The 21,401-nt window shown below is 39.5% G+C and overlaps 1 protein-coding gene across 6 annotated transcripts in view; it reads left to right on the top strand.

Moving 5' to 3' along the window:
• The window catches only part of Cep192 (centrosomal protein 192), an 88,948-nt gene that overhangs the window by 56,970 nt on the left and 10,577 nt on the right, over window positions 1–21,401 (top strand). For 4 of the 6 annotated variants that reach the window (XM_052742403.1, XM_052742405.1, XM_052742406.1 and 1 more), the window contains exons 29-40: window positions 98–274; window positions 1,215–1,305; window positions 2,079–2,255; window positions 6,289–6,549; window positions 6,900–7,015; window positions 8,458–8,567; window positions 10,642–10,792; window positions 14,396–14,598; window positions 15,025–15,151; window positions 17,449–17,554; window positions 18,317–18,521; window positions 20,883–20,962. In XM_052742403.1, the coding sequence (XP_052598363.1) occupies window positions 98–274; window positions 1,215–1,305; window positions 2,079–2,255; window positions 6,289–6,549; window positions 6,900–7,015; window positions 8,458–8,567; window positions 10,642–10,792; window positions 14,396–14,598; window positions 15,025–15,151; window positions 17,449–17,554; window positions 18,317–18,521; window positions 20,883–20,962 (1,804 nt within the window). The other 2 variants (XR_008219233.1, XM_052742407.1) reach the window with 2 other exon arrangements.

Here is a 21,401-nt window from a genome sequence, read left to right on the forward strand (position 1 = left end):
CACAGACTCCGTCTCTCAGACAAAGGGAGTGAATAGGATATAGTTGGCAAAGGAACTGACTATGGAACACTTGACTTGTATTTTCTTCTTTGGTTAGGATCCTGAAAATATTTGTGCAGCCCTTAGGACCTCAGTATGAGGTAGTGTTAAAAGGTGAAGTCATTTCTTCTGGGAGTAAACCTCTGCCACCTGGACCTCACTGCTCAGAGACTCCATTGATTCTGTCCAATAAGCAGTTTCTGACTTGGGGAGGTATCCCTCTCGGCAGGACACAGTGAGTATTCACAGAAGCCATCAAGAGTACTGAGATTTTGTTACCTAATGTTATTCTCTCAGGTGTTAAATATGACTGTATTATTCTCTTTTGATTGGAGATAAAGCTGTCATATATTTGCTTAATCTTCATATGATAAGAGTAAATTTAAAAAATTTATAGTGTCTCATTTTTAAAATGCATCTCAAACTGCCTTTTATTTTCTTAGGCTTTTGGGTGAGTTCTCTGGTTAAGCATTTAGAGTATGAGGGCTCCTTTTATGGAAAGGCAGAGAGAAGGTAATTGAGGCACTGTGTCTTGTTTAGGGAGATTGCAATCTAGTTGATAAATTCTTAGGACAAACTTCAAGTTAAGTGATAGTGGTCTTCATTTTTGTGCACAACAGGGATTTCTTATTTTGTATTAAGTGAAGAAAGGAATTAGTTTCAAAGATTCAGGGTTTTTTATACTAGCAACCTGCTATTTATATGTCTACTTTACTTATATTCTAATATCTTTAAAAAGTGAATTAACTCAGCATATTGCTGAGAAGACCACTTTGTATGAATGAGCCTGGTAGCTTTGACCTCTTGTTTCCCAGAGTCCATCTCCTTTAAAGATTTCACCCCGCCCCCACAAATGCACACACATACACACACACACACACACACACACACACACACACACACATATATATCATACACATATTATATATGAATAAGACCATCTGAGAAGATAAATTAGAGAGTGATATTAAGCTAAAAACCTTCCCTGGTGAGTCTTAATAAGCCTCGCGTTTCCAGAAACAAGTTCCCTAATTGTGGAAAGATGACTCCAGCCTATCAGTGAGTTGCATAGTCAACCTGTCTTTAGACTGTGGTCAGGTTTGGTTGGCTTTGTTTCTGTCGATGTAGCACTATCCATGGAAAAGAAGACATTTAAAATGTGTGATTGTTTTTAGGCTCCAGAAACTAGTTTTAAGAAACAGTTCGACAACTACAGCCCAAAACTTGCGACTGCTTATTAAAGGACAGGACCAGGACTGCTTTCAGGTTCGTACTACGGTCTTTGTTTTGTTTGATTTAAACACTTTTTAAAACTTATTTCATTTCACATTTTGTTTTGTTTATGCACCAGGGTCTCACTGTATAGCCTAGGCTGGCCTGAAATTCATGATCCTACTGCCTCCCACAGGCCTGTACCACCACACATGGCTACTCAATATATGTAGACCATTTGTTGTCTTATTTGTCTAAAATCGGTCTTATTGTGGAGCTCTGGCTGACCTGGGATTCGCTTTATAGACCAAGCTGGCCTTGAACTCACAGAGATCCATCTACCTCTGCCTCCCAAAGCTGATTATAGGTGTATGGCTTCACACTCAGCCTAGACCAAGTGGTTCTGATTCTGGTTTTTTCAGTGCTGGGGATGGAACCAGAGTCTTGTACATGCTGGGCCAACTCTCTACTATTGGGCTGTCTCCTCATCCAGACCAACTGGTTTTTTGATTGTTGGTTTTAAAAGATTTTAAAAATTTTGTTTCATGTGTATGAGTGTTTGCCTGCATGTATGTTTTATGCAACATGTGCATGCCTGGTGCCCATAGAGTTCAGAAGAAGATGTCAGATTCTCTGGGACTGGAGTTAGACATGCTTGTGAGTGCCATGTAGGTATCGAGAACTTAACCTGGGTCCTCTATAAGAGCAGTGCTCTTAATTGCTGAGCCATCTTTCAGCCTCCAAGACTAACTGTAAGAGTTTGTGTTAATGTGTGTTTCATTTGTGCCAGTATTTGAGTTTATATAGTGATTATTTTTAAATTATAGATTAAGAACACTTTTGGCTCAGAAGAGAGATTGACCAGTAACTGTGAGATCAGAATTTGCCCAGGAGAGGATTATGTAATCTCTGTGTTATTTGCACCTACTCGATTATCTTGTATGTTGGCTAAACTAGAAATCAAACAGCTTGGAAATCGTTCACAGCCAGGCATTAAGTTTATGGTAAGAGAAATTCACTGCTTTTTTCCTTCCATAGAGTTCATGTTAAGTAGTAACCATTGCTTTAATATTGGTAAATTATATATTCTGTTTTTTTATAGACTTATAAACAAATTACAAGGTAATTATCAAGTCATTAAAAGCAACCATTGTGAGATTCATATAATCACCATGTATCCTAAAGCTTTTATAGTTTTATTTCAACTTGAGAAATTTGAAACATACCTAACATAAACACATTTTGGGTAAATCCAGATAGAGTTATTCAACTCAGCAAACTATTGTCTTAGCACATTTGGTCCATTATAAACAACAGATACCACAAGCTAGAGAATTATTTTATTATTTTATCTGTAGGAGTGTTTTGCTTACATGTCACTGTACCTTGTGTGCATCTGGTGCCCATGGATACCAGAAGAGGGTGTTGGGTCCCCTGGAACTAGAATTACAGACTATTGTAAGCTGCCATATGGGTGCTAGGAATTGAACCTTGGTTCTTTGGAAGAGAAGCCAGTGCTCTTAACTGCTGAGCCATCTGTCCAGCCCCACACTGGATAATCTTTAAACATTTCTTGCTCATAATTCTCAAGCTGAGAGTCCTAAATCAATGTGCCAGCAGATTCACTATCTAGCAAGGAGTTGCACTGGGTTTCAAAGATGACGCTTACTTTTGGTGCAAGAGTGATGCACTCTCTTCACCTTTTTTGCTGTCTTTCATTTGCTTGTTTGCCTGTTTTTGGTTTTTCGAGACAGTGTTTCTCTGTGTAGTACTGACTGTCCTGGAATTCACTCTGTAGACCAGGCTAGCCTTGAACTCACAGAGATCTACCTGCCTCTACCTCCCAAGTGCTGGGATTAAAGGCGTGCGCACTGCTGCCCGGCCATGATTCTACTTTTGAAAGTAGGGCTGTCATGACGTCAGCACTTTCTGTAAGTCCTGCTCTCTAATGCTGTTGTGTTGGGGATTCTTTCATCATATGGATTTCGTGAGACACCAACATTCAGACCTTGGCAAATATCTCTTGATACAGTTTCCTAGGTTATGTTCCAGATAGTGGGCCTACAAAGACAAATTTTGAAAAATTGATTTAAAACCATTTGCATAAATATATTCAGAACTACAGGTAGAAGGTATAAATCACTGAGGAAAGAGAATAAGGGCAGTGCAGTTGGATGACACCAGCTACACAGAAGTGAACCCTTCAAACTGCACACTATCTGTCAGTGAGGCCAGAATGGAAATTTGTGTTCTGTTTCTTAGTGTCAGATAGGAGCTTAGCCAAGATAGCTTGTCTGACACAGGAGTTAGTGTCTGTGGAGATGTTTCCTTGGCCGGCTGGTCAGCCAACCTGTTTGAATATGTACGTGAATGTTCTTAGAACTTGTGACAGAGCTTTAATGTATGGGTGCATAGCACTCTGATAAAAGTAAAATCGGGTTTGTGGGTAGGACTAAATGGGCTGTGTCCTTCACACTATCCTTAGTATAATGTGATTAATTCCAGGCCTTTTAGCCGATATTTGAGGTTGTAGGTCGTTTGATCTAACAGTATATAGTTCTAGTTGTAGTCTGCACCCTCTTAAGCTAACCAGAGTCTTGGTGCAGTTCCTGCCTGCGTAGATTCTATAGAGCTGGGTAGGGCAGGTTTTCTGTGGATTCCCCAGTTCAAAATGGCTTGTATTTCAAGAGAAGGCTTAGACCGTTAAAAAGTTAAAATAGCCTAGTGAAGTGGTAGGGGAAACTGGAGGGAATCCAGAGAGTCAGCCCTGTCTCAGTCATCTACACTCGCTCTGGATTGGCACTTCAGGACTTTACCTGTGACATGCAGCTTCTTGCTCTCCCTAATGTTGTGGTTGGGTTCTGAGGAATGAATAGAATGTTCTGTGCTCTGAATAGCATAAAGCATGATGGACTGAAATAAAAATTAGTTGTTCTTTTTGCATGTTGAATACATGTTAAATATCATTATTAATTGGTAGGTGGAATATCACATTTTGTTTTCAAAATAGCCCGAGATACATAGGTTAACTGAGGCTACATAAGTGTAGAGCCCACATTGGTTTCTATGCAGTCCCTGTGGTGCTGAAGAACAGCTCTGTTTTGTAGTCTTTGAGAGCAGTGGTTCTCAACCCAAGGCTCTGTTGCTTCCAGAGACTTTTGGCAGTATCTGGAGGCATTTTTGATTGCTTTGAGACTAGGACAAGAGTATTATTGCCATATGCTACACACACACACACACACACACACACACACACACACACACACACTCACCTCATCAAATACCTGACTCAAAATGCCGATGATATTGAGCTTAAGAGACCCTCCTTTAGAGAAATGATTAATCTATGGACCTGTTGGTCAAGTCAGGTTGGTTTTAATTACAATTTTTGCTTTTGTGTTTTAGCATGTGTGTGTGATGTGTACATATATGTGCAAGTGTGTGTGTGCATGTGTATGCATGCATGCACATGGGGGCCAGAGGTTGACTTTGGGTATTTTCCGTAGTCACTTCACTTTATTTACTGAGTCAGACTTTCCCTGACCCTGGCACTTGCTATTTGGATAGCCAGCTTCCCTAGGGCTTTTGTTTACAGTTATTGAGTACTGGGTTACGGGTGGATCTGAACTCCAGGCCTCGTGCTTGTGTAGCAAGAACTCTAGCCAGAAATTCTTGAAAAGAACTGCATTTGTACTGAGCATGTATATTGTTTGTTTTGATATTATTTTCTAAACAGTCCAGTAGTTATTTATATTCTATTGCATATTGTATCCTCTAAAGGTGTTCTAAGGGTATGTGGGAATGTACATAGGTCATGTATAACCACGCCATTCCATATAAAGGACCTGAGCATGACCGAATTTGGTATTCATGGGTATGGGAGGCTGTCCTGGAACAGATCTCTGAGGACAGAGGGACAGATGTTCAGAAAGAACACTTACATTGAGTATTTAAAAGCTGCCTTTTCCCTTTATCATTTTCTGTTTAATTTCATGCAGCTAATTTACTCAAAACTATAAAAAGTAAAAAAAAAATTGAGGTATTTTTGGCTCTTGTAACTATAGGAATTAATTTTAAATGATAAGATTTCTAAGTTTTTGTTCTGGAGGTCTTGGAAATGTTATTATTTTATAATAAATCAAGCAAATTTATGAGGAACCTAAGTTTAGTTTTTAATCTTGTTTTGATGAGGTACATAAGGCAAATCAAAATCAATTATTGATTTTCCCATATTTTCGAGGGTCTATTTGGTTTTAGAGATGCCTGTTGACCAGCATAGAAGGTTATCTTCTAGCAAGGTAACTGTTTCCCTTACTTTCTTTATAATGGAGGTATCTGTAGGCCTTTTTCTGGTGTTTTTTTTTTTTTTTCTGGAAGGCTCAACTCCTATAAAAAACTACAGCAAGCATCTCTCAAACCTGGCTTCCGTTTCAGGCTTCCAAATCCCTGCCTTGTTTGTGCCGAGAGTTTTGAGTACTGGTCGTCAGTTTAGTCCTGTTTGCACACTCCTTTCTGATATAGCTCTACTAAAAGACTATGAGAGGGTAGGCTTTTTTCCTCCTAAAGTACTCTATTATGACAATTTTTCTGAATTGCTGAGAAGTTGAAAAACTACCACCGAGATTCTACAGTTTATGCTTTGGTGTATTTCTTACTACAAAGCTGACCACCTACTAGTGTATCTGTGTTTTTAGGCATTTCAAAATAAATTACAGTTGTATGCTTCACCTTACAAATATATGCAAGTGTCGTTATACTATTTTTTATTGTTCTTTGGTTAAGTTTGGCTTATGCAACAGGAAATGGTTGATCTTTATATAGTCAGATGCAGTTTGGAAGTGCTGCATATATAATATATGCAAACAAATATATAATATAATATATATGGTAGACTAGAAGTTGGGTAATTAATTACTAGCCCAAGGATACAAACGCTAAAAGTTTAATTGTACTAAATCTGTTTTCTTCTGACTGTAATAAATTTTCTGCTTTCTTATATAAAAATAATTTTTGATGTGTCTATTTTTTTTTCCTTAGATACCTTTGTCTGGATATGGAGGAACAAGTAATCTTATTTTAGAAGATGTTAAAAAATTATCTGACAGTTACTTGGTAACAGTGAATGGCTTAATTCCTGGCAAAGAAAGTAAAGTTACTTTTTCTGTTCGCAACACTGGCTCCAGAGCAGCCTTTGTTAAAGCAGTATGTTTTAAAGATTCTCAAAGAAAAGTTTTGCTGGATCCTAAAATAATGAGGATCTTTCCAGATAAATTTGTGCTTAAGGAAAGAACCCAAAAAGTAAGTATAAAATCTCTGCCCTAAAATCTAAAGTTATGTTTTGATTAATATTAATTATGTATTTTATGGCCAAGGGCTAAAATCATGTTAGAAAGGAGTAAGGAGTAGAAATACTTACCTAGTTTTTCTGGAAGACCTGTACTCGCAGGGTTTCTCTGTGTTGCCCTGGCTGTCCTGGAACTGTTGACCAGGCTGGCCTCGTACACAGAGATCTCTCTGCCTCTGCCTTCCAGTGTACTGGTTCTTGTGCCTGTGTTCTATTTAGTATTGCAGGACTGTTCATTCAGAGTGAGATGACTACTGAGGAAAATACTGACTGTTGGTACTCGTGATTTTTTTTTGTATATCAGGATGTTACTTTACTGTACAGTCCATCAGACAGACAGAGTGACAGCAGACCCTCAACACAGCTCCTAACTGTCTACTTCTTTGGTGGTGACGAAATCTCCAGACAGCAGTATCGAAGGTACAGACTTTGTTCAGACAGTGTTGGGAACTGGTCAGTGAAAGCAAGGAGAGTTAATGATTTAGAAGTTTTAGAACATACCTCACTATTTATTAGTCAACTGATAGGTGAAGAAAACATTGTTAAATTGGTGTGGCTCATAAGTTGGCATAATGTGAGTTAGAAATACTTGGAGGAAACACCTCTATTTTCCTGCATTCTGCTTTCTTTCTTGACATAGGAAATATGCCTCTTTTTCCTTATCCAATAAGACCATCATACTTTACACTAGGACTCTACTCCTAACATACTTAAGAATATATCAGATCAGTTTAGAAAAGATTTTAAGAACTACTGACAGATATATAAATCTACATGATTAACTTAGAATATTTCTAGAAAAGCTAAAATTATTGGAAAATATAATTGTATTTTTAAAATGTGTAGGATGGTTTAACTTATAGATACTTTATAAAATTTGATACATCTAATATAAATGATTTGATATACTGAGTTGGGGAGTTTGGAATATTGCTCTAGGTCAAGTGTGGTTAAAAAATGGTACATTGTTATGTGATAAATTCTGGGTGCTTCTTATTATAAACTTGAGTTTCTTTGCCTAGAGAAGCTAGAGGAAGTTCATGATGAGAGTGATAGCTCACTATGTGATTCCTTGAACCTGGCTTTTTTATTTTTTGAGACAGGGTCTCTCTACATAGCCCTGGCTCTCCTGGAACTCACTTGGTAGCCCAAGCTGGCTTTAAACTCACAGAGATTCACCTGCCTCTGCCCCCCTGAGTGCTGGGATTACAGGCGTGCGCCACCAAGCACAGCTGAACCGGACTTCTTAATTAGTTTAGAATAATTTGAAGAAATCAGATCATCACATATCCTGTTTCCTTTTTCTCTCTACTGAAACATAAAAAATACAGTGTATTGTTTCATAACTCCTATTTACCACAAACTTGCGGTGCTGAACTTTCCTTTGGATATGAACATTTGAGACTTACAGAGATGTTTATAGTTTGTTTTTCACTGCAAAGAGATCCTTTGGGAGATGCTTATCTCTACAGTAGTTATGTGGTTACTTAAGTGTTTCCCTAAACAGCTTATCATTATTTATTGTTTTTTTTTTTTTTTTTTGTCTCCTACTGAGGCAAGTTTTATGACCAAATTGTCACAAATAGTGAAAAGATAGGCCTTCAGAAGGATCTATCCTTCTTTCTTCTCTTACATTAAAGAGCTCTTACTTTGATATTACTATTGAGCTAAAACTAATGATTTCACTACCGTTTCAGCTGAACTTCCGAAAACAGGTTTGGCTCTAAAAAGTACTTATATTATGACTTAAGATATATGCTGTATGAATGAATGTACCATGCTGTTAGTGGGGTTTGCCAAATACTTTAAAATCTGATGTAAGTCACTTTATGTATAAAGTGAATAAAGATCTCTTCTGGCAGAGCCCTGCTGCATAAACCAGGAGTCACAAAGCAGATACTTCCGGAACATAGTGTGCTACAGAACATCGACTTCACTGAAGCATTTCAGGATGAGCTACTCATAGATGAAGGTAAGAACTGTAACATCCTTCATCTTTTGGGTCACTTGTGATATTATCTAGGATGGGGTGTGAACAGGAAAGTGGTTAGTTTAGATGTGGTTAGCTGAATCTGAGTTGTCTGAACCTCTGACTTCAAAGACTATCATTGAGTTCAGTGTCCTCTGTGGAATGGGAATGGCATCTACTTTTCATCCTCAAGGGTTTTGAAAATCAGATGGAAGAACTTTGCTTTATAAATATTTTTGGTTTCAGTAATGTGTGTCAGTAAAGAGTAGGCTCACAAATGGAAGGAGGATGGGGCCATTATTATACTCATTTCATGCTGTTTCAGATTTCTTGATCATGTTTAGAGAAGTAGTGGTGTCCAAGACATCCCAAACACACACGCAGAGTATAGGAGAGATGCTTAAGCTCATTCGAGAGAAACAGTTCAAATATTTAATTGTGTCTGTTTATCCATACAAAATAAATATACCAAGACATACAAACTGTAAAAATGCATATATAATTTTTATACCATAGTAATTTTTATAGTGTTGTTGATAGTAGTAAGAAGTTAGAAGTACCCTAAATGTCCAAGCATATAGGGCAGAATATTTATAGCCATTAGAACAGTGATAGGAATTTGTGATAAATGTCATTTAATGAAAGTCTTCATTTATTTAGAAAATATCATTTAAAATTTTCATAGCAAAGTATCATTTTGGTAAAATAATATGTAAATATTTATGTAAATAAAATCACACATGAATATACACATTTAGGTTTTTTTTAATAGTAGTTCTTTGCTACTTTAGAACATCATCCCTTCCTCAGAGGAAAGTTCTAGCTAAGAGATAAACTGCATTTTGCTGTGGACGTACGTAGTAAGTAACATTGCAGCTGCGGTGAAGACGCGGTTCGGAAGTTGGCATAATTCCACCAGCTAGTGATAGTCCATTCACCTGCTGAATAAACGCATTCCGAAGAGAGATGGTCCCAGCTGTGTGGACACTAGAATGCAGTCCTTCCCCTGAAGGACTGACAGATGTAGAAGGAGATGTAGGAAGACTAAAGTGTGTTGTGAGGAGTGGAGCACTGGAGTGTGTTTAGGAATGGGAGAGCAGTCACTGAGAATGACATGACTGTCAAAATATACTTGAAGAACAGGAAATGTAGACAAAGTGAAGAAGATGGACCAGGATGAGGAAAGATGCTCCAGGGTAGCTCCTTGTCCAGAAATTCAAGAAGTGTGTTGTAAGAAGCGTTATTTTGGTAAACCTATTAATAAATAAGAAGCAACTACTCTCATAATTTGTAGTCATGGCATAGTTACTATAAATTTAAATTTACTACCTGGCACAGTGATACATGAATGTGATGCAAGCATTTGGGAGTGGATTCAGGAGGATCAGAAGTACAGGACCAGCCTTGGCTATATGAGATCCTGTCTCAAGAAAAACAAAACCAATTTACTGCTTAAGCATGATTTCCATTTAAAATGTATAATTTTTAAAGGATAATAGAATGAAATACACTCCCTAGAGATGTTCATGATGCTCCCCCCTTTTTAATTAATCTAGAAACATTTAGTAATGCTAATAGTGACTGGTTCCTAGATTTGCTGAACTGTGAAACTTGCCTTTAGCCTTTTTGTGCTTCAGATTCCTCCTTTTAAATGTGTACCTCATAATACCTACCTCAAAGAGTCACTCTGGAAATTTAGTTAACCTGAAGAACTAGAAGAGTGCCTCACTTACCATATATGCTTTGTGCCATACATATCTTGAAAAATGTTCATGTTTTAAGGCTCATGGTGTCCCTGAGATAGATGAGCACTGCTGTTCCAGATCACATTTGAGGGAACTAAAGCTCAGAGGCGTTTATCAAGTTGCCAAAGGTTACGGAGTAGCAAAGATGATCATTCACATTTGGGTCATAGTTTGTCAGCTCTGGTGGTGGACAGTCTGTACCAGTCAGTGGTATTGATAATTGAGATGCTTCCTACCCCAACCTAAGGCAATAATATGGCTATATGTAGATGTATTGTTTTGTGCTGTGCTTGCATGAGGATTTATGTGTTTCAAAGTGTATTTTTTTGCAGCATGTGATCTTCCTCAGCGGCCTAATGATATTCAGCTCTTTTATGGAAGTATGCGTAAAATTACCCTGTCAGTAATTGGAGAATTCAGAGATTCTGTTTCTAGCAGAGAATTTCTTCAGCCTTCTTCCAGTGCTAGGTTGGAATCTAAAAGGTAAAACAAATACATAAACAAATCTTTTGCTAGATTTCATGACTGATTCATACTGCAGCTCATCTTCTCCCCCTATGCCATGTTATTTTTTCTCATTTTTCCTACTTTTAAATCTTAAATTTGATTATTTAAAGCTCCTAGAAAAGTTCAAAAATAATAGTGCAGACAACTTCTGAAAACTCAGTACTCAGATTTCCTAGTTGTTAGCATATTTATGTTGCCATCTCTTTTTTATAGAAATTTTTGTCTTAGTCACATACCAGTGAACTGCAGGCATGAGTAACCCTGAGTTGCTAAAATTAGTCCCCATAGTTAATCTATCAGAGTTAGAACATTTAACATCAAGACAGTGATATCCGTAGTGCATGGACTCTGTTTATACATCTCTGTTAAAAATAAATCTCTCCAGTTCAATTATGGAAGAAGATCCTCTTTTCTCTTGTCTAGAATCCAAGTTTATATTACATTTTGATGAACTGTCTCCTCAGTAATGAGCTGTCCTTCCTTACCATTCATAGATGAGAGAGTATGAATAGATTATCAAATCAGGACCTCAGTCAAAGAATTCATAGTTTGGCTTTGCTGATAATTTGAGATCAGTTATCTGTGGTGCTTCCTAAGTACTTTTTGTAGTAATACCTGTGTTCTAGGCCAGTTTTACACAGATTCTCTGTATTGAGCATGTGGCAAAAGGGAGCTATTTTAAGCATGAAAGATCTGTTTTATAGTATGGTAATTAAATAATTTATATGATAATTTTCAAAGAGCTATGTCCCATAGGCTCATAAATTTCAGGTTTCTTTCCCCAGACAGTTGTAAGCAGATGATACACTAGACATGCTATTACAGCATTCTGTAGACAGGGATTAGCATGCTGCCTATGAGATCACCACATCTGCCCAAGTCAGCTCTTTTTTTCCTGAGTTTTCCCAGTAAAAGAAAATAAGCCGGGCGGTGATGGCGCACGCCTTTAATCCCAGCACTCGGGAGGCAGAGCCAGGGGGATCTCTGTGAGTTCGAGGCCAGCCTGGGCTACCGAGTGAGTTCCAGGAAAGGCGCAAAGCTACACAGAGAAACCCTGTCTTGAAAAACCAAAAATAAATAAATAAATAAATAAATAAATAAATAAATAAATAAATAAAAGTGAGAAAATAGTTTACAGGCCAGCTGTTGACCATTTTCCTACCAATGACTTTTCAATTTGCAAATTCAGCTTTGATGCTTTCAGCAGAACACCAAAGAAATGATGCTGTTTACTTTTTTTTTGTTGTTTTGCATGCGTCTCACAGGTGGTATATGATGTTGACCCATCCTGGTGGTGTTTTTGTTTTGAACTGTGTAAACCAGGCTGGCCTTGAATTCACAGAGATTTACCTGCCTCTAACTCCTGAGTTCTGTGATTAGAAGCATGTGCCACTGTGCTCAGCAGTAGTAATATTCTTAACTTTTTTTTTTCAAGACAGGGTTTCTCTGTGTAGTTTTGGTGCCTGTCCTAGATCTCACTCTGTAGACCAGGCTGGCCTTGAACTCACAGAGATCCGCCTGGCTCTGCCTCTTGAGTGCTGGGATTAAAGATGTTCGCCACCACCACCCAAGTAATATTCTTATTACTTGGTTAAAACTAGTGTTTTCAAGTTTCTCCACTACCAAGTTAATATCTTTCAAGCAAATACTCAGATATAGAGAATTATTTTGTTACCAAATTTTTTACATCTGTTGGTAATTGTTGCCTGATTAATGTTATTGCTATCATGGTAGCCAAAAGTATTTCTTTTTATTCTTTTTATATTCTATAGTTATTAGTTGACTGTCCACTGTGAAGAAGAGCCTTTTGTTTGTACTTACTAATAGCAGGGTGGGCTTAGAGAGTCAGTGTGACTCTTGGTTCTCTCCTCTCATTCTGGTTCACTATTACTATTGATGGGTCTCCCATCAGGCCTTGAGTAGTTTCTTACTCATTAGCACAGCAAGATAGTCGAGACTTATCTGACCTTACCCTTCCCAGCTTTACGATGCTCATTTCTCTTAGAAGTACCTTTGTTTAGAAAATGACATTGGAAACCAGGGAGTGTCATTGGGTGTGCCCATTGTATTGTAGTGGAAGACCTAAGAAACGCGTAGATTCATGTGTAAATCCACATGTTTCTGTATCTATTTCTATTCATAAATATGTCAAAAAAGCAAACACGAGTTTATATGAGTGCCTCCAGTTCCTATCTAACACTATAGTATATCTTCCCCATAGTTATGTTGTTCTCTGATTAGTCCCATTACCCTCTTCTGCCGTAAGGTTTCACTCAGTCTCCCGGTGTCAGCCAATGCATTGTATTTTGTCTCCCATGCCCAGTGCATACAGGCTTAGTGTCCGTGTGTTCAGTTTCATAGCCCACTCCCGCTGCCAGTAACCCTCCCACCTGCCGGGCACCTGCCTGCCTCTCTGTTCCTCTTCCTTTGCTTTAGTTCTGATGATTTTCAAAGGCATTTAAAGGAATAATTAAATAGAGCAGTTACATATATCACATAGTAAGGAATTGTTCTCAGTAAGTAGAAATGCCAAGAACCAACACTTGTTTCACCTGGTTCTGACTGTGCCAGTGCCTCTCCAACGCCTTTCTTGTTTCTCTGGTGCCGTGCATTCTGATTTGAAACCAAGGTGAGCATGTGCTGGTAAGAAGAGGAGGCAAGGATTCCCTCTGATTTTCTGTTCAATGTTGATTGTAAATAAAGCTGCAGTTCATGTGTGGGGGCAGAATTGGGCACTGTGCGTTAAAACTTCAATTATGATTTGTGCTTTTGTGATGATTACAAACTAGGTTTGACTTAGAATTGTTTCTAAGGCTTCCTAGAAAATAGTAAGAGTCTTCTTGGCTGTATTAGCGTTTTTCCAGAAGTCTTTGCTGTTTAAATGGATTTCGGTATCACCGTTGTGAAACCAGTTGTCATTGTGCAGCTAGAGATATGTTAGAAAGTAATTAGGGTTTTCTTTTTTCTCTTTCTTCCTTCCTCCTCTCCCTTCCCCTACCCACTTACCTACTTCCCTCCCTCCCTCCCTCCCTCCATAGGGTCTGACTGTGTAGCCCTGGCTGGCCTGCAATGCCTGTGTGGACCAGGATAGGATAGCCTCCAACTCACTGAAAACTACTCGTCTCAGCCCCGAGGTGCTGAGGTTAAAGGCGTATTGAACCATGCTTAATGAATTTGGTTTTTCTCTCTATTGGGCCATTTTCCAGTAAATTGTTTAAGAGATTTTTGATACAGAAGTCATGCAGAAAAAAAAAAGAAGTAGATCATCAAATAGTTTGATTAAAGTTACATTTTTTTTTTTGTTTTTAATTCTCTGTCTTTTCTCTCCTGTAGTACTAGGGTCAGACCCCAAGGCATTGTCATGCTTGGCAAGCACTCTATCTCAGAGCTACATCCCAAGCCCTATAAAGTACTTTTAAGTATATAAAATGTGGAGACTTCACATTTACTAAACTGTATATGACATATCATACCCTTTTACTTGTGTCATTTTTTTTTATTTTATGAAGCTCTGATATAAAATGTGAAATAATTAGATTTGTTAGTATTTTTGATGTCTTTTTCTTTTCTGTTTTTAAGTGATTTTCCCAGTGAATCTGGAACGTCTGGAAAACAAAGTGGCAATGTCTCTTTGGATGTTTTACCAGTCAAAGGCCCTCAAGGTCCTCCTTTTCTCTCAAAAATTGCCCACCCAGCTCAGGACACACCAACCTCTGAAGAAAGGTGGGCTGTCCATCCGGAATACTTGATTCTGGTAGCTCCTCCTCCGTGTGGATACGTGGGTAAGAACTTCTCAGAAGTGCATTTAAGAGTCAGGGTTTGCATCTCTGGAGCTGCAGCTCCCACCCCTGAGACCTGACAGTTGGGCAGTACTCCACTAAGGAGCTCTACCTGCTGTTGCTGATGGAACCCTGAAAACTGTGGTTCCGGGCAGGAACACATGGTGCATCCATGATTCCCAGAGTGAAATCAGATGGGAGCCTTTCAGCTTACAGTCTCTAACCTGGCTCAGTGCAGCCGGTGTCTTTGTAGTTTCTAGGAGTTATTAAGAAGACACTTTAACACAGATTGGAAATTCCTATAATTGAACTGTTGAGAAAAGCAAAATTAGCTGTTGTTATGCAAGTGCGTTTATTCAGGATTCAGTATTACTAACATTTGGTTTTTCACTATGGCTAAATGGAATTAACATTATTTATCTGTTACAGTAGGTGACATGGCAAAAACTGGACGTTTCCAGATTATAAATAACTCTGTTAGGGTGCTGAAATTTGAGCTATACTGGCCAGCACATTGTCTGACAGTCACACCACAACATGGATTTATCACACCAGAGTAAGTATGTTTTTGTTCTTTTCTGTGTTATTATTCAGATGCCATCATGGAGGCTCACCCCCCCCACTCCCCCCACGAGACAGGGTTTCTCTGTGTAGCTCTGGCTGTCCTGGAACTTGATCTGTAAACCAGGCTGGCCTCAAAATCAGAGATTCATCTGCCTCTGCCTCCCAATGCTGGGACTAAAGACATGTGCCACCATGTCTGGCTTTTTGCAGGCCTTTTAAAACAAGGTATTCGTTATATATAATGAGTATAGAACATTATCATACATGTGTAAATATCTTATACATGTATTTTGACCTTATTTCCCTTCTGTTCCCACTCCCACTGATTTCTTTCCTCATCTCAACTGAAGGACCAGGTTATCTCATACAACTGTGTTCAGGGTTCAGTTGTAGAGCTCTTGCCTAGCATGTGTGAGGCCCTGGTTTCTGTTCCCAGAACTGCAGAAATAAGCAAATAAAGTTAATCAGTGGAGATTTGCCCTGTGCTGACAAAGTACACATCTTACTGTGTGACACACACTTTAAGAGATCATACACACAGCTAGGTAGGGGTACCCTAAGATGGAAAAGAGACATGATTGGTGAGGAACAGAGACCCTGGAATAGAAGACATCAAAATGTTTCTGACACACTATTATGCCCACAGAATCACAGTGTAGGGAGTAAAGCCAGGTCTGTGGTGGGGTTGGCAGTCTCTCTCAAAGCCTAGCTGTTTTGCTTTCTCTCTCCTTGGTTTGAAATGAGCATTGTTTTTTGTTTGTTGTATTTTTTTCTGAAGACATTTTTCAGCCAGAATTTCCTGATTTGTAACAATGTTCTATATAAAATGTCCTAAGAAGGACTCTTTTTGGGTTCAGCTATTCCTACACAGGTACTGTCTACACACAGCCTGATTACTGACAAGATGAAAACCGCAGCTTTGCAGCTTTGCAGAGACTTTATCTGGTCAACATGGAACTCTGTCATCTAAAGTGCTTAGTGTTTGTAATTAACAGCACTGCAGAAGAGCAACATGGAGTTCATTTACATTTGCAAAATTATGATTGCATATTTGTAGAGTTTGCTGGACTGGTGCTGTGAACTGATGTAAGGATAGGGTATCCAGAGTATACCTGGAGAAAAGCAATCAGCTCAGCTTGCACTGAGTGCTTATCACACGCAGCATTCCCTTGCTAGCTACTGAGTAAAAAGATAGGGATGACAGAACAGTTATTTTACAAATGACCCTGGGGGCCCCATAGATTAGCTGTTAGTCATGGAAAATCATTTTGCTATGCTATTTTTTTTTTTTTTGCTATGCTATTTTTGACAAGTGTGATTTTTTTTTTTTTCCATAGACACAGTCTGATCTCTTCATTTAAGCTTACCTTTAGGTCCTGGAAGAGAAATTTGAGAACAGAGAATATCAATAACTGGCTAATTAATAACCCCCTGTCCATTTTCCTCTCATACTTTCTTCCAGTTTACTGGAAAGTTAATTTGCTGTGTGCTGTAACCATATCATCCCTAATTATCAAGTGGCTCAGAGTTTGTGTAGTATGAATCTGTCTGGAATTGATTCTGAGGTGATATTTCTATTCAATATTTTATACTAGAAAGAGTTTTTCCTTGGGCTAAGGGATTTGTACCAGTATACTTTTTGTTTGCCATTGTTGGGTACTGAGGCTAGATGAACCATATGAAAAAGTTGGGGCAAGAGCTAACCACATTCTTTGTTTTTTCCCAGCCATGGGAAACGATTGATGTAGATGAATTTCTAAACGGTCTTATTAAATAAGAAACACAGAGCCAAATATAGGGGTGAAAGCCTTAGAGAACAGGGAAATAGGGAGAGACACCAACCTTACCTCTCTAGCTCTGCAGCTACCAAAAAGGAGCTACTTCCTGTCTAACCTGCGCCTTTATTGCCTTGCTGTTCTGCCCTCTCATTGGCTCTTAGACCACCTACTACCTCACTTCCTTGTCAGTGCCTGTCTATATAGACCTCCACGTCTCTATGGTTGGTACTGGAATTAAAGGAGTGTGTCACTATGCTTGGCTGTTCCCTAGTGTGTCCTTGAACACACAGAGACCCTACCTGCCACATGATCAGATTAAGGGCATGTGCTACCACTGCCTGACTTTTGTGTTAATGGCTTGCTTTGTCCTCTGCTCTCCAGGCAAACTTTATTAACATACAAATAAAATATCACCACAGATTGGTTATTGTAGAACAATATTTGTAACTTGTCATTACTACTGTAAAAGTGAAGAGTATTCTCAGTGTTCATTATTAATTTTTTTTTAAAGGAGTAAAATACAAATTCTTGTGAGTCCCAATTCTTCCCTGTCCACAAAACAATCAATGTTCCCATGGTCCGGCTTGATCTACGTTCACTGTGATAATGGAGAGAAGGTATGTCTAAGTTATTTTTCTGAGCACCATTCTTTTTATTTTGTAGCTTCAGTTTCACAGTCCTTAATAACTTTTACATTTTGGAAGTCAAATGAAACCCAAGTAGGTATACTTCTTAGAGCACTTCGTACAGAATTTTGCCCTTAGTGATCTGAACAGTTTTATTGGGAGACAGGGATGGAAAATAAGGACCCAGAAACTATTGCAAATTATTTGCTTTAAAATCAAAAAGGAAGGAAGGAGGGAGGCAGGGAGGTGACATAGTGGGTAAGCACTTGCCTTCTAAGTGTCAGGACCCGAGTTCAGAGCCCCAGAGCCTGTGTAAAGACAGACATAGGAGTGTGCATCTGCTTATCCTAGGGCTCCCATAGCAAGATGCGAGGCAGAGGCAGGAGAATCCCTGGAAACTCACTGGCGTCTTAGCCAGTGTACACAGTGACAAATAAGAAGCCTTACTCAAAACAAGATAGAAGAGGAGTACCAACACCCCCGTGAGCGCTCAGGCACATGTGCATGCACACTCACACACCCATGCACACACATGCAGGGACAGTAGAGGAAGGAAGGAGGGAGGGAAGAAAGCTAATGCTGAGAGAGGAGCTAGAACCAAAGGATATACTTCTTTGAGATCTGAATAAACTTTAATTTCTAAATTCATCAGTGTTTCATTTGTTTGGAATCTCTTTACCATAATTTAAAAACCAGAATGTGCCTTTTAAACTGGTAGTTACTTATGTGTCTTACTCATTTGACCTATTTCAGAAAATGGTAAAAGTTCAAATTCGAGAAGATTTGACTCAAGAACCTTTACCTCATTTGGCCTCCAGTACATTTGGAAATCTTGCCCCAGGACCTGAACCTTCCATTAGCCATTTGACAAAACCAATAACAAAACCACCTTCCACAAAAGTTGAAATTAGAAGCAAGACAGTGATTTTTCCTCCAACAGAACCTGGTAAAACCTCAGGTATTGTATCACAAAGTTAAGTCAGTCAGATGTCAGCTGCTGTGTATAGTCTAGTGCTTTGCTTTTAATGTAGCTGTGCATTTGTATACCAGGTCTCAAAACCAGGGCATCACACATGTTAGTGCTTTGCTGCTGAACTATACTTCTAGCCCCTTGTGCTGGAAGTTCATCTTAAGCAAATACATACAAAATTTACTCCTCATACTTAAGGAGAAAATTATGGAGTCATTGGCAGTCATTTCAATAATGGGATGGATTTGGAAATACAATCTTAAACTCTGAAGCCTCGGCTCAAATAACTGTGTATTCCTGGTATTTAGGTATTATTGAATGGTCATTGCTATCCTGTTCCAACCAGATCTCTAACCTAGTAATTGAAGAAGAAAGGAGATGGGTGTCTTAGGGTTCTGTTGCTGTGAAGAGACACTATGACCATAGCAACATTTACTGGGTCTGGCTTACAGTTCAGAGGTTTAGTCCATTATCATCATGTTAAGTAGCATGGTGATGCACAGGCAGACATGCTGTTGGAGAGGTAGCTGAGAGTTCCTATCCAGATTGGCAGACAGCAGGAAGAGAGAGTGCTCCTGGGCTTGGCTTGGGCTTCTGAAACCTAAAAGCCCAGCCTCCGTGACACACCTCCTCCAACAAGACCACACCTACTCCAATAAGGCCAAACCTCCCAATAGTGCCACTTTCTATGAGCCTATGGGGGCCATTTTCACACCACACCACAGTGTAGATGTGAGACCAAGGCTCTGATACTGATAGATATTTGGGTCCTCAATAGGCTAGCTTCCCTTCTCATTCCCCATGTCTTAAGGGACTGTTGTAACCATCACTTGCTTGGGGCATACTGAGAGTAGATTCAGTCATTCATTTGTTCAGTTTTGAACAGATTTGTTCAGCAATGAACATGGTCTTTACCATCCAGTAGGTACTCTGTAGTTAATGTCTCTTTTACCTTTTCCTCTCTGACTTTTGCTAAATGAATAGTATTATTTGGGTGTTCTAGAAAAGATTTGGGTCCCTGTCTCACTGAGACATACAGTACCTTTCATTGACTTTGTTTCCTCCTTTGTAGGCCTCCTGGATCTTACTATTTACCCCAGTAGCTCACTCTGCTCTCACTCTATCTTAAGACCGTCCCTGTCTTTCCCCTGCTTCAGGGATTTCAGTCTTTCCAACCTTGTTGAAGTCTCCATTCCAAGGTCCACAGCCTTCATGGCCTTACCACTTCTTTTCCTGACTCCTTGAGTCCTATGGCCTGTCCTGATAATCATAGCCTTCCCCCCTTTCCCTTGGCTCCTGTGCCTTCTTGTTAAACCTTGGTCAAACCTAGCTGTCTGGCCACTCGTGTGTCAGGGCATCACTGGACAAAACCATATAGGCTTGCTGACAGATTCACAGTCCCAGATGTCCCTTTATCATGTGTTCTCACCAGCAGTCCATGTCCCAGCTGTTCCTTGACTTTGCCTCACACAGAGAGAAGTCATCAGGCTAAATGAAATCTGTTTTCTGTCATAAAGGAAGCCTTCTGCTTTTAAATCTAGTCAAAACCATCTACTCTGCTTTCTCAGGACTCTCCCTGCCCCCACCCCTTCCTCTTGCCCTCCTTTTCTCCTTTGTTGGCTCCTTTTAGTGAGCCCACAGTGTGTGCTACCATCACAGACACCTTTACCCCCACCCCCTCATCTTTGTCCATAACCACTACCTTCTCAGCACACCCTCTGTAGAAGGGTCCTGCTCCCTGCCTTCCCTTTCTTGGTTTGGTTAGGTGCCATCACGAGGCCTGGCCAGCTTGATCAGAGCTGTTTTGCTGTATCCGTAGCTTCTTAGGTGACGCTGACCCTTCCTCCATGAACTTTTCACACCTCGGGTACTGGTGATACTCCTGGATTTTCCTGCTCCGTTCCTTTCAGAATTTCTCGAGACTCTTGTATCCCGGCTTCTGAAGTTACATCTGAGCCCTGGGCCCACTTACACCCTCCTGCCACCCATGCCCTTCCCCCTTCTTTCTGGTCTCCCTGAGCAGTGGCCTGTAAACAGACTAGTGACTGCTCTTTGCTCAGGTGATGTGTTCTTAGAGGTGTCGGACCCAGGACAGAACCTTCCTCTCTCTAGTCTGACCATGTGAGTCATTGACACCTGTCTTCCCATTGTATTATAATCGTGTTCTCTTGTTTCAGTCCTTCAATATCTTTGCATTTTTCTTTGAAGAAAAAAAAATCCAAAACAGTATCTCTGATTCTCTAGAAACAAACGTCTGCAGTTTCTACTTGACTGTAAGGTCATGAGGTTTTTCACAGAGCTGCTTGCCACTAGCCTCTCAGAGTACAAATGTGCATTTTTTCTTTTCAGAGAACTATCTGGAACTGGAGAATTGTGGCCCCACAGATGTGAGGTGGCACCTGTCATCTTTTGCTCCCCCGTATGTCAAGGTCAGTCATCTAAACTGTTCAGACTGTGGGCTGTTTCAAACCCTGACTATAGGGTTGGGGATTTAGCTCAGTGGTAGAGCGCTTGCCTAGCAAGTGCAAGGCCCTGGGTTCGGTCCTCAGCTCTGAAAACAACAACAACGACAACAAAAATAAAAAACCCTGACTACAAGTACAGGTTGAGATGCTGGTTGTTCATTCCACCACTTCATGCACTGGTGTTTTTCTGTAGGTGGGGATGGCCTTTACCCATGCTTTTTCACCAGATAATTCTGAGAGTCAAATTAGAAAGCTTTTTTTAAAGTGTAAAACATACAAAAATGCTTGCTCCATTTAATTTTCCTAGTTCTGATTTTTACCTGAAATAAATTAGTTTGAGAAATGTGAAGGGTTTTATTATCGAGCCCCACGTGTGCACACCCTATTTCCTTTCCACGCGCAC

This window comes from Peromyscus californicus, unplaced genomic scaffold (assembly GCF_007827085.1).
Source record: "Peromyscus californicus insignis strain IS unplaced genomic scaffold, ASM782708v3 Scaffold_17__1_contigs__length_78620276, whole genome shotgun sequence".
Lineage (NCBI taxonomy): Eukaryota > Metazoa > Chordata > Mammalia > Rodentia > Cricetidae > Peromyscus > Peromyscus californicus.